The following is a 20,608-nucleotide window of genomic DNA, read 5'->3' on the forward strand; positions in this document are numbered from 1 at the left end:
TGATGACAGTTCGACAGTTGATGGATCAAATGTTGATTGAATTTCAAATAAAATTTTTCTTGTGTTCTGCTGTTTTGTTGTTTACCAACTACCAACCAACAACAATGTATTTAAAATTAACGGAGGGTCATTGGAACGTCCTTTTAGATTTTATGGAGCACCACAGAGAATTTGCAAAAGGACGGTTCTCTGGTCCTACAGGGAAAACGATACAAAGAAAACTTTGGGAAGAGCTTGCCGAACTTTTAAATGCAATTGGTGCAGGAAGCAAGCCTGTTGGGAAATGGCAAAAGGTTAGATTAAATAAATACATCAAAGTATGGTTTTTCCATGAATTATTTTTATGTAACTATTTTTTATTATAGACTTGGGCAGATATTAAATACACTATCAAAAAGAAGGTTGCTCTCAAAAGGAAATATGGAGGGGCAGAAGTAAAAGTTCTAAACCGACTGGAGGAACGGGTGGTGAATATTTTAGGGAAAACCTTTTATGAAGGGGCCAGTGTATCTAAGTGTAAAGTATGTATCAATCACATGTATCAGAGTTTACCTTTATAGGCTTACGTGGAACTTCCAAAAATTCGGTATCTGAATATGAATACTGCTCGTAAAAGTAATCTAAAAAAATATTGAGTATTTATCAGTGAAATAATATGACTGAAGTAGGTATACAGACAACCCAAACTGTAGTTACATACTGGTAAATGGGCACATTTGTCTTCCAAACTATTTTGGGGGAAAAAATCTTTAGTGGTGGAAGGGAAAACATCTTTGCTGGTAGATGAAAAAATCTGAATTTTTTTGAATATATACATCCTAATTAATAAGTGAACAGTGCTGAGGGTTTGCAACGTGTTTTGAATGTCGTAACCAGAGAGGGAGATAGCTTGGGGCTGAATAATAACAAAAGTAGTAGCTGTTACATGTGCACCAAATGCTAACATTAATATTCGTATATATAACAAATAGATAGAACCAGTACAAAGATTCCAGTATATTGGTGGCTGGATAATAAACGATCTTGACCACAAGGTCAAAATGCATACTCGTAGGTATAGAGTATGCTAGGTTTATTTTTTAAAGAATGAAAAATCAACTATTCTAAATGGGAAATAAGCCACAATTTAACTAAAAAATGATTTTATTAATGTTTAGACATCCTAATCGGATATCATCAAAATACAAAATATTAATAAATTAAACAAAAATGTTGTTGCTTAGGATGTAAAATAGGAATTAGGATGTAAATATTCAAAAAATTTCAGATGTTTTCATCTACCAGCAAAGATGTTTTCCCTTCCACCACTAAAAGTGTTTTCCCCCAAAATAGTACAAGAATGAAAAAATTCCTAATAAACTCTGCCTTATTATTGGATATCCGATACCAATTTAAAAACATTCATTTATTCCATATTGCTATGTGGAGTGGAAACATGGACTGTCGGAATTACAATTATGAGGCATATTATAGAAAGAAGCCTTTAAGATGTGTTTTTTTTTTTTCAAAGGATGCTGAAGATCCCTTGGACAGAGCATGTGACCAACAACGAGGTGCTGAGAAGAACGGGGACTGAGGGAGAACTCCTAAATATTGTAAAAAACAGAAAAATTAGTTCTCTAGGATATATTTACAGAGGAGAAAGATACTTTTTACGACTCGTAATGGAAGGGAAAGTGGAAGGAAGTCCAGGAAGTAGAAAATACTCCTGGTAGAAGAACGTAAGAGACTGGACACACATTTGATACTAAGAACCGCTCAAGATAGAGAGCAATTTGCTCAGGGTTGTTTTGTTTTAAACATTTTGTTTTAATCAACTGTTTTAAACATGTTTTAAACGTTTGCTTATGTTTAAAACAGTTTTTGTTTAAAACACTTAAATTAAACAAGTGCTTTTTTTCATTTTCTTTACTAATATAACATCAAAAAAATTCTCAAATACATTATATAAACTTTTTAACATATATATATTATTTATTTATTAATAATCTGAACACAAAAAAAATTGGAAAACTGAAAATATTTTGCAAAGAAGAGTTAATCAATTTCTCAAAACTGTTTCAGACTCATAGTAATCTTGTAATTTAAATCAGTCACGTCATCACTGATGGAATTAAGCTCTTTAAAAATTGAAACCAACTTAGCAGCTTTGACATTGCCTAGCCGATTACGTAGTTTGGAATGGTAAACCTTATGATCAGAAGAGTCTTCTATGTTGGCTGACGATGCAACAGCTGTGTGAAGCTGTTGAGCAAGTTTCAATGCTGTAGTATACCTATTTATATTTTTCTTAGAACGCCACCATGCCAATGGTTTTACATTCTCAATATAGGTGTTTAGAAAACATATGGAGTAAAGGGTACACACTTTGCCTGGTAATAATAATAATCTAAAATGCTTCTGGATGATAATTTATAATGGATGGATGTTAAGTTTATTTTCAATAAAGCGATGATCAAGCAAATTTGCCAAAAAATGAGCTGGGGTCACCAAATCATTTGCATGTTTAAAAAAAACACTAAGCACCACCAAAAACAGCACAAAATAACTGACAATAGACGTTATTGCAATAGCCAACTTGTAATGCGGATTTATAAATAGTAAATAGTCTGGGGTTCCCCAGGCAATAGCTCCTAATTTTGCAATTGGTTTTCTTATCTATTATTTAGTAGAATAATAATATTAGATCAAACACTTTCAATTAATATTTTGTTTAGGAAAATATGATTTAAACAATGTTTTCTTCTAAGTTTTATTTGTTTAAAATATAAAATTTAAAAACAAAAACATTTTTAAAGCAAAAAAAAAACGTTTAAAACAAAAAACATGTGTTTTAAACAAGTTTTATTTGTTTAAAACATGCAATTTAAAAACAAAAAAAACAGGTTTAAAACAAAAAAAAAAACGTTTAAAACAAAAAAAAACGTTTGTTTTGTTTAAAATTAAAAAAACATGTTTTTTTGCAACCCTGAATTTGCTGTAGTTATAGCCAACCTTCAGTAATGGAAAAGGCACCTTAAGAAGAAGAAGAATTAATAAGTATTCAAAAAACTTAAGATTTTTTCGTTTACTAGCAAATATGTTTTCCCATCCACCACTAAAGGTGTTTCCAGTGGTGTCGCCATACGGGGGTTGAGGGGGGGATTCTCCCCCCCCCCCCCCCCAATAAAGATTCAGTTGGAAAATTTATTAACAAAATTATAAATCCCGACTCCGACTGGAAAAGAAATAAAATTTAAAAAAATAAAGTTTGGGTTGAATTTCTTTCATTTCTTTGAATTCGTTTTCTATGTGGCAATGCCGCGCCGCCGCAACCGGCAACGCGTCAATTAAATAACTTGCTACGCCTACGCGTGCCGCGTGCCCTGGTTGAGTGATTCACAATTTGTTACACGTTAGGGGAATCGCCGAAAATATATTTTGTACTCTGTTTGGTGTAAGCTGTAAGCCGGGTTCAGGTTTTATTTGGTGTTAAGTGAAAGTGCGAGTGACCGAATGGGTTATAAAAACACATTTTAATTATTAGTGTTAATTTACTGCTACACTGGTAAATTATATTAAATATTATTAATTACAATTTGTTTGAAGCAGTTGCGTGGAGCTGCAATTCATTATTCGAGTATTAATTAATTTGACTGAGTAAATGCAGTTTGGAAATTTTGGACTTTTATCTTTGGTAAGTAAAAATTAAATTGGCTTCGCTTTGTTGTTGAGTTTAAAATTATGTAAGAATTATCTAAAATATTAATTTTAAATTTTTATTTTGATGTGATGTGAAAATATTGATTTCACTAGCAACGGTTTTTAATTTGTAGGCATAATTCTACTTGCGGTAAACCATAAATTAAAAGAAAAATGAAACCTAAAAGATACAAAGTGCAATGCTGCGAATGTAAATCTGTGTTTAACAATGATTTTAAAAGTCAACATGAAAAAGTTAAACATGGTGGAAAAAGAGTATCCATACAAAATATTGGGGCGCCTGCAAACCCATTTGAGGCTGCGTTAAAGAAACGGAAATATGAGGCAGAAACAGAAACTATAATTGAGGTAAGATAAAACCGAAATATTTATAGGTGTATATAGGCATAATAGAAAAAGTTTACTGCAATATCCATATAATTTTTTAAATATTTTTTGGTATAATTTGGCCTAATAATAACCCTTTTACTTAAGGCTACTTCTACTGCTTCTGACACCGATTCCGTTCGAATAAGCTCTAACGATAGCCCCTACAAAAAGATCGATGGGAGTGAAAATACTGATGTTAGTGAAAATATGGACCTGAATATGCCAAGTGCCAGTACTACCATCCCCAGTGATATAGACGTGGAACCAGACGTAATCTCTATAAATACTGACGATGAAGCAACCCAATGCTTATCAAACACTATTTCTTCTGATCAACCAGGTGAAGAAAAATCTTTTATATCACTGTTAGGAAAATTTTCGTATCTGTTAGACTCTTTAAATGAAAGCAAAGGGCTGTTAGAAAAATATCATAAATCAGAAATTTTAGATGAAAAAATGACTACAATTGATATTTTAAATTCCGTGACAGAACTTAGGCAGAATTGCAACTCAATAATAGATATTGCCAATGAAGTGCTAGCAAATTTAAACAAAGATAATATTTCTTTTGAAATTGATGACCAAAATAGTCTTTCTGATAATATAGTAAATCATGATCCTGCAATGCGCCCTTCTAAGTTAAGTACTAATCAAAAAAACTATCTTATTCGTTTGGGACCCCATCAACCTCGCTTAGCGGCATTTCCATCAGATGGAAAGAATAGGTTTAATGCCCAATGGTATAATGAATTTGAATTTTTAGAATATAGTACCATAAATGACTCTGTTTTCTGTTTTGTTTGCTGCTTATTTCCAAAGGGTATAGGGCGGGAAAAAGGGGAAAGCTCTTGGGTTGAAGGAGGTGTAAAAGGGTGGGGAAAAATGAAAAGTGCTGGAAAAAATAAATTGGGCAAACTTCAACAACATTTTTCATCCATGGCTCATAAAGCGGCATTGTCCGATTATTGTAATTTCTTGATTACAGAAAGGCATATTGATGTTTTCCTAGATAAAAATAAGAGAAATACATTAATCGAACAAGAGAAAATCCATAGTCAAAATAAGAGAGTTTTATGGGTTTTAATGGATACAATCAGAACATTAGGCATTCTAGGATTGGGTTTTCGAAAATCTGATTCGGCTTCCGAAGGAAATTTTGGACAAATTGTAAACCTTATATCAAGACATAACAGTGTCGTGAAACAATGGTTTGACGACAGAAAATTGCGCCCTTATCATGTGACATACATGAGTGGTGAATCTCAAACTGAAATGATCTCTTTAATTGGATCAGAGGTACGTAGTTTGATAATTGAAGAAATTAAAGAATGTTTATTTTTTTCGATAATGGCTGATACGACACCTGATTTATCCCATAAGGATATACTCTCCCTGGTAATACGCTATGCCGACAATAAGGGTAATATTCACGAAAGGCTTATTAAGACCGTTGAATGTTGCGATAAATCCGGACTAGGTATGGCCGAGTTGTTAATTAAATGCCTAAGTGAGTTGGAAATAGATAGTTCTAAACTTGCTTTTCAATCATATGATTTTGCTAGTAACATGTCCGGTCGTTTTAATGGCGTACAAAAAAAAATTACAGATATCGTCGAGCACAATGTACCTTACATTCCCTGTCAAGATCACAGGACTAATACAGTGCTTGAACATGCTTGTAACGTAAGTGCATTGATTAGAAACTTTTTTGACACTCTTGAAGAACTTTACGTATTTTTTACATCAAGCACAAAAAGATTTAAACACCTGCAAGAAAAAATACAAGAAATAGATAAATCAGTTCAACTTAAAAACCTTTCAAGAACCAGATGGACTGCAAAGGCAGACTCAGTCAGAGCTCTTAACCAAACAGTAGATCAAATTATTGAAGTTCTATCAGACATTTCCAAAAATAGAGAATTTGATGGTTCTACAAGAACTAAAGCATTGGGACTTTACAAAAAGATTTTAAATTTTGACTTCATAGCTAGCTTCTTTTTTCTAAAAAATATTTTACCAAAAATTAAAATTTTAACTGAAACGATAGAAACACCTAATTTAAATATAATAGACTGCATTAATTTGATAAAAACTACTGCCCTTAATTTAAGAAATACCGATTATGACCATAACAGTTTAAATAGTCTAATTGAAAGTGCCATAAAATATGCCGAAAAATTAAATATTGATCCTTATTCTGATTTTTCGAAAGATCATAGACGAAGGATTATGCCAAAAAAAATTGATGAAAATCGTGACACTGAAGTCGATATGGATTTAAAAACTTTTTATAGGCGAGATTTCCAGGAAATTTTGGATACCTTATCAAGTGGTTTAAATGATAATTTTGAGCATATCAAAAAATCAATTGAGCCACTGTATTCAGTTTTAACATTTCCACTTGATAAAAGAAATATTACCTTAAAGATTTTAGGTGACATTGTTGCCATGTTTCCTCCAGGTTCTAAAAAGCCTGATGTCCATTCTTTACAAGGTGAATTAGAAGTTTTATTTGATATGAACTCTAAAGTAAGTTCTTTTCCTGAACTATTATCTAATGTAACCAAGTTAAAAGATAATTTAAATCAAGCATTTTGCTTTTGTATGTTTGTATTGACTGTACCCTATGGTGTTTCAACCAACGAAAGGAGCTTTAGTCAATTAAAAATTATTAAAAATGTGTTAAGAACAACAATGTCTGATGAACGGCTTGATAATTTAATGCTATTAAAGTGTGAATCTGACATGGCGTTAAAATTAGATTTAGGTTACACAATTGATAAGTGGGCAACTCTAAAGAAAAGGCGAATAATTTTAAAATAACATTTTAGGGCTTAAATAAAATGGAAGAATACGTAATATCGTCCTTTTTTGTAAATAGTCTTTCAGGTAACAGGATTAGGACAAAAAATCTCCAGAGTTTTTCTTTTTTATTTTTTTTTTAAACTGCCGACGTTTCGACTTTATTTAAAATTTGTAGTCTTTTTCTTTGTCCTAATCCTGTTAATCTAAACAACTACTTATGTAAATATAATACGTATGAAATAAGGTAATGTTATAAAAACGCTGTGTATTTATTTTATGTTTTGATTATAGTAAAGTTATTACTTACATAAAATATGTTTATTATTATAATAACTAATTATTCTGAATTTTGGAAAAAGGTGTACCTATGTAAATAAAATAAAGTATGAGAGTTGGGAATATTTTTCATTCTCCCCCCCCCCCAAAAAAAAGCTCTCGCGACACCACTGGGTGTTTCCCCCAAAATAGTTAGGAAGACAAACGTGCCCATTTACCAGCATGTAACTACAGTTTGGGAAGTCTATATAAATACTTCAGTCATATTATTTCACTCATAAATACTCAATATTTTTTATAGATTGCTTTTACGAGCAGTATTCAGATATCCGAATTTTGCGAAGTTCCACATAAATCTATAGAGGTAAGCTCTGAAACATATACCTATAGCACATAAGTACATCAATGTTGTAAATATTAAATATTTTTTACAGACTACTGAACATGGGTATTGTAAACCCCCCCAACCAAATATAAGACAAATACAGTATGTTGAAAATAAGATCAGCCAGGACACCTTGATGGGTGAATTGAGGGAAATAAAATTAGAATTACGGGAACTTAATAACAGCATGTCATCAATTGCCAATTCACTAACAGAACTAGTGTCAAAAAAGTGAAATCTCCTTCCTCTTTTGTCTTAAGGTATTTTATTTTTTATTTTTGAAGTGAAAACTTCTTTAGCGACGTTGTTCACTTTTTGGATGGGGAAAAATAATTGAATTTGAGACTGTCATCGCTACAGCGAGATATTAGTAATTTATATACTAAAGCCACAATTAAAATGAAAAAAATAATTTTATTAACGTTTCGACGCCCAAATCGGGTGCCGTTGTCAAAATACAAAATATTACTAAAATAAACTAAAGTGTTGTTGCTAAGCAAAAAAATTCTTCTAATAATTTATTTAATCTCACTCATTTATATTGGCAATTCAGACATATATTATACATTTTAAAGTAGAAGACTTTAAAATGATATTGCCAATATTTATGAGTTGCGTTCCTGGGACGACTTACTGAAAGATAGTTCATTCGATTACATGAAATTAACCCCAACTCAAGAATATCCGTCATAAAAAATTATTGGGACCGTGCAAGTTCGGCAAAGCGACCTCTATTTCTACGCTCTGTACTTTTATTCGCACTTTTAATTATATTGGCCAATTATATCAGTCCTGGTTGCTGGATAATTGTCAAGACCATAGTCCAAAAAAATAATAAGAAGAAAAAATAAGATGCAGGTTATGTTTAGCAAACGTAAAAAATTGTATGTAGTAAATAAAATCAGTTATTAAAATGCAGTACTGCAAGCAAAATACAATTAATTAAATTTACCTTTATATAATAACTGCATATCATATCAATATTGTGGAGCAATATATAATTTTTCTGCGTCAATGACAGAAGGTATGAAATATACGTCAATTTGACAATTTCAATTGACAATATGAATTATTTAAGATAGTTGCAATATTTCTACGCGACTCGCGCACGGTCGTTTCTCGTTTCCCTTTCCAAGTACTTGCACACCGCGAATAGCATGTGATATGTCTTTAAAAAGACAACCAAATGCAACGACAGTAAAATTCTCGCGTTAGAGACTTCATAGTAAATCACAAGGGAAAACCAGGAAAAACCCTGTGATACTATCCCGACATCGTAAGTATTTGGTCTTACATTAATTTACTCTCAAAAATAATACCAAATTCTGACTTGTAACATGTTTAAATTATAAATAATATTAATAATACTAGATATATAAGTAATACTAAAATATAAAATATGTACTAGCTCGATATTATTGACTTACTAATCTTGGTATTTTCTTTCTATTGACTTCCTCTTTCAGTATGGGAAATATTCTTCCTCTTTCCCCATACTGAAAGAGGAAGTCAATAGAAAGAAAATACCAAGATTAGTAAGTCAATAATATCGAGCTAGTACATATTTTATATTTTAGTATTACTTATATATCTAGTATTATTAATATTATTTATAATTTAAACATGTTACAAGTCAGAATTTGGTATTATTTTTTGAGAGTAAATTAATGTAAGACCAAATACTTACGATGTCGGGATAGTATCACAGGGTTTTTTCCTGTTTTTCCCTTGTGATTTACTATGAAGTCTCTAACGCGAGAATTTTACTGTCGTTGCATTTGGTTGTCTTTTTAAAGACATATCACATGCTATAATTTTTTATGACGGATATTCTTGAGTTGGGGTTAATTTCATGTAATCGAATGAACTATCTTTCAGTAAGTCGTCCCAGGAACGCAACTCATAAATATTGGCAATATCATTTTAAAGTCTTCTACTTTAAAATGTATAATATATGTCTGAATTGCCAATATAAATGAGTGAGATTAAATAAATTATTAGAAGAATTTTTTTGCTTAGCAACAACACTTTAGTTTATTTTAGTAATATTTTGTATTTTGACAACGGCACCCGATTTGGGCGTCGAAACGTTAATAAAATTATTTTTTTCATTTTAATTGTGGCTTATTTCCCATATAAATAATTAATCATAAAAATGCCACAAGGAAATAGCTTCAGAACAATATATACTAAAGGTTAAATTGGAGGAGGGATAGAGAGTGTACCCAAAGGAGCTTGCGAAGCAAGAGCACAAGTGGCCACAATATCCCTAAACCAATAATTATAACTGATTAAAGTATTGTGTTTAAAGTATTTTTGAAGTGAAAACTTCTTTAACAACAGTGTGCACTTTTTGGATTGGGAAAAATCATTGAATTCGTAATTGTCATCGCTTAGCTGAAATAAATTCTTTACATATACATAATATAATATGATGCATATGTATATACAGGGTATAACAAAAAGGCAGGTCATAAATTAAATCACATTCAGGGACCAAAAATAGTTTGATTGAACCATCTTACCTTAGTACAAATGTGCACATAAAAAAAGTTACAGCTCTTTGGAGTTACAAAATAAAATTCGATTTCTTCTCAGTATATCGAAAACTATACAGATTTTTTATTGAAAATAAACATATGGCATTTTTAGGCAGGAATATCTTAAATAAAAAATAATAGTGAAAGTTGTGCACCCCATAAAAATTTTATGCGATTTTGTTCCCCTAAACCCCCAAACTTTTGTGTATGTTCCAATTATTAAATTTTTATTGTGGTATTGTACCCTCGGAGATCGCTGGGAAAATTTACACTCAAAATAACAAAATTCAGTTTGGCAACACTGTGTGAATGTTGATAGTAACATATCCCTTTTAAGATAAACAGAACTGTAATTTAGTCCAGACAAGTTAATACATCTTTTTGCCAACAAAAATGAGATTTTTCAACCAAATAATGTTTCAAATATGATGTGCAAAATAATTTTTAATTGGGTTCTGTTAATGAGCTTGCTTTTTTTGTCATTAAAGTAGAAAAAATTTTAAATTTCACTCATTAAATCATTATCGTCCAGTTATCGTCTTAATTATTTTAACTGTACTAATATCCGTCGACTAATTCTGAATGATTAATGGGTTGTTAAAACATTTTATCTGTAGCGGCTTCTGGAATGTCTTAAAAATATCGAATTTGATTGATAAAAGGCACATATCCCACCGATCTTCGCTTCGACCATACCATGAGTTAAACACAATATTTTTCAAACCTTTTTGTCTCAGTATTTTTTTAGATAAGCCAGTTTTTATCAAGATGTGGTTTCCTTTTTGAAATTACTTTTCAAAATATACCTAAAAAATGGAAATTATAAATAAGTTTTCATATTATTACCAGGTCTCTATAATCTTACTTAACCATTTACAAATATGTGTTGGATTTTGTGATGTGATATTTGTTGGGCTTTGCAACGTTTGAATAAAAGTTGTGAAGTAGTGAACACGGTTAAAAGGCGTAAATTGGAATACTTTGGTCATATAATACGTCACCCAGAAAAATAGATATACTTGGGGAAAAAGAAGTGTGGGCCGCCCTACAACTTCTTGGCTTAAAAACCTACGCCAATGGTTTGGTAAAACTAGCACTGAACTACTTCGTGCGGCTGTAAATAAGACAATGATTGTTAATATGATGGCAATATGAGAGCCACAGAGCTTATTTTGCCCTCCCCCATATATTTCAGTCTAAAAATGTCCACCGAAATACAAAGATGAGAATCTATAAAACCTTAATTCGACCAATAGCATGCTATGGCTGTGAAGCATGGGTCCTGAAAGAAACATCCAAAAACAAACTCGACACATTCGAAAGGAAAGTACTGAGGAGAATACTAGGACCTGTGAGGGAAAACGGAATCTTCAGAAGTCGATACAACGAGCTTTATCAACTTTATAAGGAAACACCCCTGTCAGACTTCATTAGAATACAAAGATTGCAATGGGCCGGACATATGTTACGTATGGGATGTCCACGAGATACTTTACGTGAAGATCCCTAGGTTCATTAATATAAAAATACTGAAGTGCCGCTTAAAACCAAGTTTTTATTCCTTTTTCGGTGAACTTTACAAGATTGACTTGTTGACTTGACTTGAGGTGACTTGAACTTTACAAGACTTTACAAAAATGTTTGACGTTACTTAAATTAACTGACACTTTTTTCAATTTTTTGGAAATATTGATATAAGGCATTCATTGACTCGACATTCTCCCACCTTGAGAAATTTAACACAATTTCTCAACAAAATACATAGTCACGAAAAATTACAATAAAATATCAAAATTAAGTCAAGAAAATATCACTTGAATCTTACAGGAGTTTTAACTACCCGGCCACTTCGCGTACATCTTTCGTTTAAATCGGGTGCTCTGCTTTTTGTCACTCCCGCACTCTTTTCACTTAATTCTTCCCCAACCTAAAGATGACAGCCGTTCTCTTGAGGCATTCTCTCTGGAACCGCATCACGTAGATTAGTACCCTGGATGTTCTGGCCAGCAGTAACTGCCCTCACGACTTCCACTGGATAAAGCTTTTGCAGTGGTCTCAGAAGTTGGCCTTGTGCGGTCGCAAGACGAACTAATCGCACCTGGTTATCTCTACCAGGTAAAAGTTCAATAACTTCCCCTAAAGGCCACTGAAGACGCTTGATGTTGTCGTTGCCTACTAAAACGACATCCCTGAAGATACTTTAGACACTTTCGTCTTCTTCGTTCCCTCTTTGAGTTGAGCCAGATATTCAGCACGGAATCTTTTTCGCAAATGATTTCTCAACTCTTGCAAATGGCGTATTTTGCGTGTGAGAGAATTCTGCTCTAGCAAATCACAATCCGGCAACTCGTAACTGACTTGCTCACGTAAAAACATACCTGGCGTCAACGCGGTTAACTCAGTAGGATCATCCGAAATATATGTCAACGGACGCGAGTTGACTATACTCTCACAATCACACAACAATGTCAATATGTCTTCATAATTGAGAGACGCTCGACCCAAAACTTATCAAAATTATATCAATATTTCCAAAAAATTGAAAAAAGTGTCAGTTAATTTAAGTAACGTCAATCATTTTGTAAAGTCAAGTCGATCTTGTAAAGTTCGCCGAAAAAGTAATAAAAACATGGTTTTAAGCGGCACTTGAGTATTTTTATATTAATGAACCTAGGGATACATATGGCGACCGTGACACAGGACTTTTATACGGGTGTGCTTAAAAGTTAGTTGTTATCGCTTATTTCAGTAAAAACTTTTTCCGGCGAATAAGTTCGTTTGTCGTGAGGCTCGGCCGAAGTTTTTACCTTTTTCTAAGCGAGAAAATATGGAACAAGAAGCAGATATAAAACGCCGAACAGTGCTTCGTACTGCTTTTACGAAAGCTGATAATGTTTTGGACAATTTGTTAGCTGAATCGGTGGACACTCGAAGCTGGCAACAAATTAGTGTACAGTGGGAACTTTTACAAGTAAAGTACAATGAGCTTTGTGTCGTAGAAAGTATGGTATTTGAAAGTATGTTAGAAAAAGCTACTGAAGCAGAGTTAATCAGTGAGATGGAGACAAGGGATAAATACAGCACACGATACTATGAATTATGAATACAGCACACGATACTAAGTGCAAATACGATGACAGACCTAGTTCAGTAAATGTAGAGTCAACAAATGTAATAGGTAAGCGTACATTTAAATTACCTCCAATCGAGTTCAAGAAATTTAATGGAGAGTTAAAAGATTGGCTTCCCTTTTGGTCTCAGTTCAAAGTAGTGCACGATGATCCATCGATTGATTTACATGATAAAATAGCTTATTTGAGACAAGCCACTTTAGAAGGTAGTAAGGCCAGACGTTTAGTGGAGAGTTTTCCTGCAGTAGCCGATAATTACTCAAAAATTATTAATAGTTTGAAGTCTAGGTTTGGCAGAGAGGATCTCCAGATTGAAGTATACATTAGGGAGCTCTTAAAGTTAATTTTGAGTCGAGTTTCTAGTAGTTCTTGTAATGTTTCTACACTTTATGATATGATAGAGAGCCAACTTCGTTCACTTGAGACCTTAGGCATATCTGCTGACAAGTATGCGGCAATATTGTATCCCCTTATTGAGTCATGTTTACCGGAGGATATGATCAGACTATGGCATAGATCTTCACAGTTTTTAAGGCCTTCTGCTTTCGTATCCATGCACAATATCGATGAAGTTGCAGAAGTTACAACTTTAGAAACAAGATTGAGTGGGCTAATGAGTTTTTTACAAAGTGAGGTTCAAAATGAACAAAAAATTTATTTAGCAACGGAAGGTTTTGGTTTATCGATTGAAAATAAAAACAAATCCAATAACCTAGTTGATAAAAAGAATGCAAAATTACCTAAGCAAGGAACTAATCAGACCTTAGCGACCGCTGCTGGGTTAATAAGTTATGAGGTTTGCAGGTGTATTTTTTGTGAAGGATAGCATGACAGTACCAATTGTTTTAGAGCACAAAAATTATATATGGAACAGAAACGACGAATACTGTTAGAAAAGAAAGCCTGTGTTCGATGTTTAAAAGTAGGACATTTTTCGAAAAAATGTAGAGGGCGTTTGAATTGTGTATTGTGTTGTAAATCCAATGCTGTTTTGATGTGTCCTGATTTACCTATTAACAAAGTTGATACATCGACCTCAGGTATTAGCCGCTCGGAAGAAAATAGAACTGAGGATCAGACGCTTGCTAATTTCAATAATACACAGGTTTTTTTACAAACTCTGCGAATAAATATAAGAAGTGCACAAGGTACTAAACAAGTAAGGGCACTTATTGACACTGGATCGCAGAGAACATATATTTTACAGCGTACCGCACAAGAAATGGGTTTTTCTGCTAAGAGGACCGAAAATATCGTACATACATTATTTGGCGGTAAAAGTACTTCTGAACAACGACACAAATTATACCAAGTAACTGCGAGTGAAGGGGCTTACTCTTGTTCATTTGATGCCTTAGATCAACCAAAAATTTGTGCAGATGTCTCTCCTGTTTATCACGGCCCTTGGGTTGGGGAACTTAGTGACATGAATATTTCGCTCAGCGATGTCGGACATATAGCACCAATTGAGATTTTGTTGGGAGCTGATGTTGTAGGCAAATTGTATACAGGGAGGAAATATCAGTTACAGTGTGGTCTTGTAGCAGTTGAAACTTTGTTAGGTTGGACTCTTATGGGCAAGGTGCCGGCAGTTGCTTCTAATTTCAGAACATCTATGATGTCAATTTAGTTGTTCGTTGATAATTCTTCTGTAGCGAAACTCTGGGAACTTGATGTTATAGGGATAACCGATCCTGTAGAAAAATTGACACGAGAGGTGGTGGCCAAAGAGGCTAAGAATTTTTTCTATGATACTGTCCGATGTGACAGCGAAGGCAGGTATGAGGTTATGTTACCTTGGTCGAGCAACATCCTTTAATTTCAGATAATTTAGTTGTCGCTAGAAGAAGGTTAGATACTACTTTACATAAGTTGAAAAAGTCCAATTTGTTTGAATCGTATAATTTAATATTCAATGAGTGGTTGAATGAGGGTGTGATCGAAATAGTGAATAATCCCGAAGAGAATAATTGTGTACATTATTTACCTCACAGGCCCGTTATTAAAAATAGTAGCGAAACCACAAAAATTAGGCCAGTATTTGATGCATCATCTCATTGACAGGACAGTCCTTCTTTGAACCAGTGTTTAGAGGTAGGGCCTAATCTTATTGAACTTATTCCTTCTGTGTTATTACGATTCAGACAACAAAAAATAGGAGTTGTGTCGGATATTCGAAAGGCTTTTCTTCAAATTTCTGTTCATTCAAAAGACAGAGATTTTTTGAGGTTCCTATGGGTAAATGATGAAGGAAAGGAATTTGTGTTTCGACATAAGAAGGTTGTTTTTGGAGTCAACTGTAGTCCATTTCTTCTGGGTGCTACTATAGAGTTTCATTTAACAAAGACGCGTAATGATAACACTTACTCGAAAAGCACAATTGAAAGGCTTATGACTGGGTTTTATGTGGATAATTGTGTGACTAGTGTTGCCGGTGAGAATGAGTTGAGAAAGTTTGTATCAGAAGCAACTGCCCTCATGGAGGAAGCTAAGATGGACTTGAGAGGGTGGGAGGCCTCTGGTAGTACAAAAACAGTTATCCCTGTTCTTGGTCTTCTCTGGGACTCCTCAAGAGACACTCTAAAAATCAATACTGAGACTTTGAAAGGAGTTGTCCAAAAAGGACCGATAACTAAAAGACTGATGCTTTCTATAACTCAGAGTATATTTGACCCTGTTGGTTTTACCTGTCCAGTATCTCTATTTCCCAAACTGTTGCTACAAAAACTTTGGGAAAAGCGCCTGGGATGGGATGCTCCCGTCGATAATGACATGGCTGATGAATTTTGTACATGGGTTACTCATCTTCCTGAACTGTCGTGTATTGAGATTCCACGCTGGATTCAGGCTGGACCCATGGAGCTGACCATTGGAGTTTGCACACATTTTCAGATGCAAGTAAGAAAGCTTATGCTGCCGTAGTATTTTTAAGAGTTCTTTAGAATGATGAGGTTTCGATATTTCTTGTAGAAGCTAAGAGTCGTGTGGCCCCTTTGAAGAAGATTTCTATACCCAGATTGGAACTGTTGGCAGCCACTATTGGTGCTAGACTTTATCATTCAGTCAAAAGACAATTTTCCTAGAATGTTGAGTCTTATTTTTGGAGTGATTCCACTACTGTTCTTTCTTGGATTCAACGTAAGGATGACTGGTCTGTTTTTGTTTTTAATAGAGTTCAAGAGATTAGAAATTTAGCCAATCCTGAGCGTTGGAACTATGTACCTGGTTCTCTCAACCCTGCCGATCTTCCATCAAGAGGATGTAATGTTCGGCAATTGTTCGAATCTCGATGGTGGGAGGGCCCGGAATGGTTGCACAGAATCGAAAATGATTGGCCCCAACAAAAAGTAGAGGTTGATGAAGAAGAAGTCTGTACTGAGAAAAAGAAAAAAGCCATTTCGTCACTATTTAATATGACATCCGACGATTTTCATCTGCGTTACTTTTCTCAGTACACAAAACTTTTAAGAATGATGGCTTGGGCGCTGCGATTTTGTCGCAATGCAAGAAAATCAAATGAAAAACATACAGGCGAATTGGTCGCTGAGGAAATCGACAAAGCCGAAGTGTTCGTTTTGAAGCTAGTGCAGAACGAAGCGTTCGGTTTAGATACGAAACGAATTTCCTCGCTAAACACGTTTGTCGATGAATTTGGACTTATACGTTTAAAAACTCGCGTTAATGAGAGAATTGACACGGAAGATTTTCGTCTGCCTATCTCACTTCCGGGTGAACATTTTATAGTGCGCAAGTTAATTTTAAGCTTACACAAAAACTCTTGTCATGTAGGCACACAAGGACTACTTAGTTTGCTCCGCGAAAAATATTGGACTTTAGGGGGTAGACGGATTGTGCGGTCTATTTTAAAAGAATGTGGTGTGTGCAAGAGACAAGATGGGAAATCGTTCGCAGTACAAACGCCTTCATTGCCGGTCCATAGAGTTCGAGATGCTGCAGTGTTTGAAATTTCCGGGGTGGACTTAGCTGGTCCTCTATACTTGAAATCGGGCGAGAAGGCATGGATTTGTTTGTTCACTTGTGCCGTTTATCGCGCAGTCCATCTAGAACTCGTTACCTCCTTGTCAACAAATGCCTTTATTCAAGCTTTTCGTCGCTTTGTTGCAAGGCGAGGACGCCCGAGAACGGTTTATAGTGACAATGGAACAAATGTTACGGGACTCGAGAACGCGCTCAAGCAATTGGACTGGGATATTATCGCGGAATATAGTTCCACACAACGTATTAAGTGGCGTTTCAACCCCCCTACAGCTGCATGGTGGGGTGGATTTTGGGAGCGATTAATAGGTGTTGTGAAAGGACTTTTGCGAGAAGTTTTGGGTCGAGCGTCTCTCAATTATGAAGAGTTATTAACATTGTTGTGTGATTGTGAGAGTATAGTCAACTCGCGTCCGTTGACATATATTTCGGATGATCCTACTGAGTTAACGGCGTTGACGCCAGGTATGTTTTTACGTGAGCAAGTCAGTTGCGAGTTGCCGGATTGTGACTTGCTAGAGCAGAATTCTCTCACACGCAAAATACGACGGTTGCAAGAGTTGAGAAATCATTTGCGAAAAAGATTCCGTGCTGAATATCTGGCTCAACTCAAAGCGGGAACGAAGAAGACGAAAGTGTCTAAAGTGTCTATCGGGGATGTCGTTTTAGTAGGCAACGACAACATCAAGCGTCTTCAGTGGCCTTTAGGGAAAGTTATTGAACTTTTACCTGGTAGAGATAACCAGGTGCGATTAGTTCGTCTTGCGACCGCACAAGGCCAACTTCTGAGACCATTGCAAAGGCTTTATCCAGTGGAAGTCGTGGAGGCAGTTACTGCTGGCCAGAACATCCAGGGTACTAATCTACGTGATGCGGTTCCAGAGAGAATGCCTCAAGAGAACGGCTGTCATCTTTAGGTTGGGGAAGAATTAAGTGAAAAGAGTGCGGGAGTGACAAAAAGCAGAGCACCCGATTTAAACGAAAGATGTACGCGAAGTGGCCGGGTAGTTAAAACTCCTGTAAGATTCAAGTGATATTTTCTTGACTTAATTTTTCATGACTGTTTATTTTATTTTGATATTTTATTGTAATTTTTCGTGACTATGTATTTTGTTGAGAAATTGTGTTAAATTTCTCAAGGTGGGAGAATGTCGAGTCAATGAATGCCTTATATCAATATTTCCAAAAAATTGAAAAAAGTGTCAGTTAATTTAAGTAACGTCAAACATTTTTGTAAAGTCAAGTCGATCGTGTAAAGTTCACCGAAAAAGGAATAAAAACTTGGTTTTAAGCGGCACTTGAGTATTTTTATATTAATGAACCTAGGGATCTTCACGTAAAGTATTTCGTGGACATCCCATACGTAACATATGATAAGAATGGGAGAGGATAGGCTACCAAAAAGAGCACTGCATGCTAGAATGCAGGGAAAGAGACCGGTTGGAAAGCCAAGAAAGTGCTGGGAAATAGTGAAAGTAGTAGTGGGAGTACACAGTAAACAGCGACGCACAAGCCCTTTTAGGAGTCCGTGTATGGAGAAGAACAGCCACAGACAAGCAAGGGTGGTGGCAAAAAATAAAGGAGGCCAAGGCTCAATTTGGCCTGTAGTGCCGTAGAAGAAGAAGAACATGAGAGCCAACGATTGACAAGCAGTCTCGGTCCCTTAAGAAGAAGTTGGATTTTAGAAATGTTCAAAACATCTCGATAAAAACTGGCTTATTGAAAAAGTACTAAGAGGCAAAACATTCTGCTGGGGTTTAAGGGAACAAAATCCCCATAAACTTTTTATGGGGTGCAAATTTCACTGTTATTTTTCACCCGAAATATGTGATTTAATTGATGACCTGCCTTTTTGTTACACCGTGTATAAATAGTATAGGACGCACGCAACACGTATACAGGGTGTCCAGAAACTCTACTGACAAACGAAGACAGGAAATTCCTCAGATAATTTTAAGATACTTTAACCCAATTCACCTAGTCCGAAAATGCTTCCTAAAGGAGCTAGAGCTATTTGAAGATGGCGTCTGGCAATTAGTTTTTCTTAAATATCTCCAGAACGCTTCTATTTAGAAAAACGAAAATTGGTACGTGTGTTTATCTTCCAGAGATAAATCGATTCCATCCATTGCGAATTTCTAGTACCGGTCATAGGTGTCCGTTTTGGATAGGGCAACAGGTATATTATCGCATAACATTTTGTTTTTAATTTTTAAGCATTTTGAGTCTGGATTATTAAAATCTAAGGTATTCTAGTACTAAAAGGTACTCTTACTTTAAGTCAATAGGATACACCGTTTTCTAGAAAAATCGATTTGAAAATTTTTCGTTTTTTGAATTTTAAAAACTATTTAGAAAAACGAAAACCGGTACATTTATTTATATTCCATCCAGAGATTTATCGATTTCATTAATTGCGAATTTCTAGTACCGGTCATATGCATCTGTTTTCGGTAGCGCAACGGTTATTTTATCGCATAACTTTTTTGTCTATATTGTTTAAGAAGTTTTAACACTAGATTATTAAATTACGAGGTATTCTAGTACTAAAAGTTACTCTTGCTTTAAGTTGGTAAAATACACCGTATTTTTTTGAAAAATTTAAAAAAATTTTTTCAAATTCAAGAAACGAAAAAATTTTCAAATCGATTTTTCTAGAAAACGGTGTATACTATTGACTTAAAGTAAGTGTACCTTTTAGTACTAGAATACCTTAGATTTTAATAATTCAGACTCAAAAATGCTTAAAAATTAAAAACAAAAATGTTATGCGATAAAATAACGGTTTGCCCCACCTAAAACGGACGCCTATGACTGGTACTAGAAATTCACAATGGATGGAATCGATTTATCTCTGGAGGATGAGTACAAATTTTTGTTTTTCTAACTAGAAGTGTTCTGGAGGTATTTAAGAAAAACTAATTACAAGACGCCATCTTCAAAGAGCTCTAGCTCCCTTAGGAAGCATTTTCGGACTAGGTGAATTTGGTTAAATTCTCTTAAAATTATCTGAGGAATCTCCTGTCTTCGTTTGTCCGTATAGTTTCTTGGACACCCTGTTTAATATAGGTATATCACTTCTTTTTGGATGGGGAAAAAGCATTATAATGGCTGGAGGAGGGATAGAGTGTGTACCGAAGACGCTTGCTTCGCAAGAAGTTTTCACTTCTGTCGACACTCCCACGAGTGCCTTAAATTTTGTTTATATAAAAAAAGCGGTGTAGAAGGTGTTAAAGCCAAAGTGGTGTAAGTAATCATACATCACGTAAATTGAATCATTTTTTTATCATTTAAAAAAATTAATATTATTTTTTAAACATACAGTATAGCCCAAAATAAACAGTACTGAACTTGTAATTATTTTATTGTTTTAAAAAATACGTACTATTGACACTTTATAACAT

General features: G+C 34.5%; 3 protein-coding genes across 3 annotated transcripts in view; all 3 read left to right on the top strand.

Annotated features, from left to right (window-relative positions):
• Window positions 1-20,608, top strand: part of LOC126883196 (uncharacterized) — a 34,519-nt gene continuing 13,911 nt past the window's right edge. Inside the window, exons 1-3 of the mRNA XM_050648443.1 lie at window positions 1-293; window positions 366-521; window positions 7,587-7,797. Coding sequence (XP_050504400.1) covers window positions 3-293; window positions 366-521; window positions 7,587-7,772 — 633 coding nt within the window. The 5' untranslated portion in view covers window positions 1-2 and the 3' untranslated portion in view covers window positions 7,773-7,797. The remainder of the gene's footprint in view (window positions 294-365; window positions 522-7,586; window positions 7,798-20,608) is intronic.
• LOC126883721 (uncharacterized) lies at window positions 13,177-14,034 on the top strand. Its single transcript, XM_050649384.1, has one exon. It carries the CDS (start codon window positions 13,177-13,179, stop codon window positions 14,032-14,034), a length of 858 nt encoding a protein of 285 aa, XP_050505341.1.
• Window positions 14,074-14,838, top strand: LOC126883722 (uncharacterized). Its single transcript, XM_050649385.1, has one exon. The coding sequence runs from the start codon at window positions 14,074-14,076 to the stop codon at window positions 14,836-14,838; it is 765 nt and encodes a 254-aa protein (XP_050505342.1).

This window comes from Diabrotica virgifera, chromosome 4, assembly GCF_917563875.1.
Source record: "Diabrotica virgifera virgifera chromosome 4, PGI_DIABVI_V3a".
Lineage (NCBI taxonomy): Eukaryota > Metazoa > Arthropoda > Insecta > Coleoptera > Chrysomelidae > Diabrotica > Diabrotica virgifera.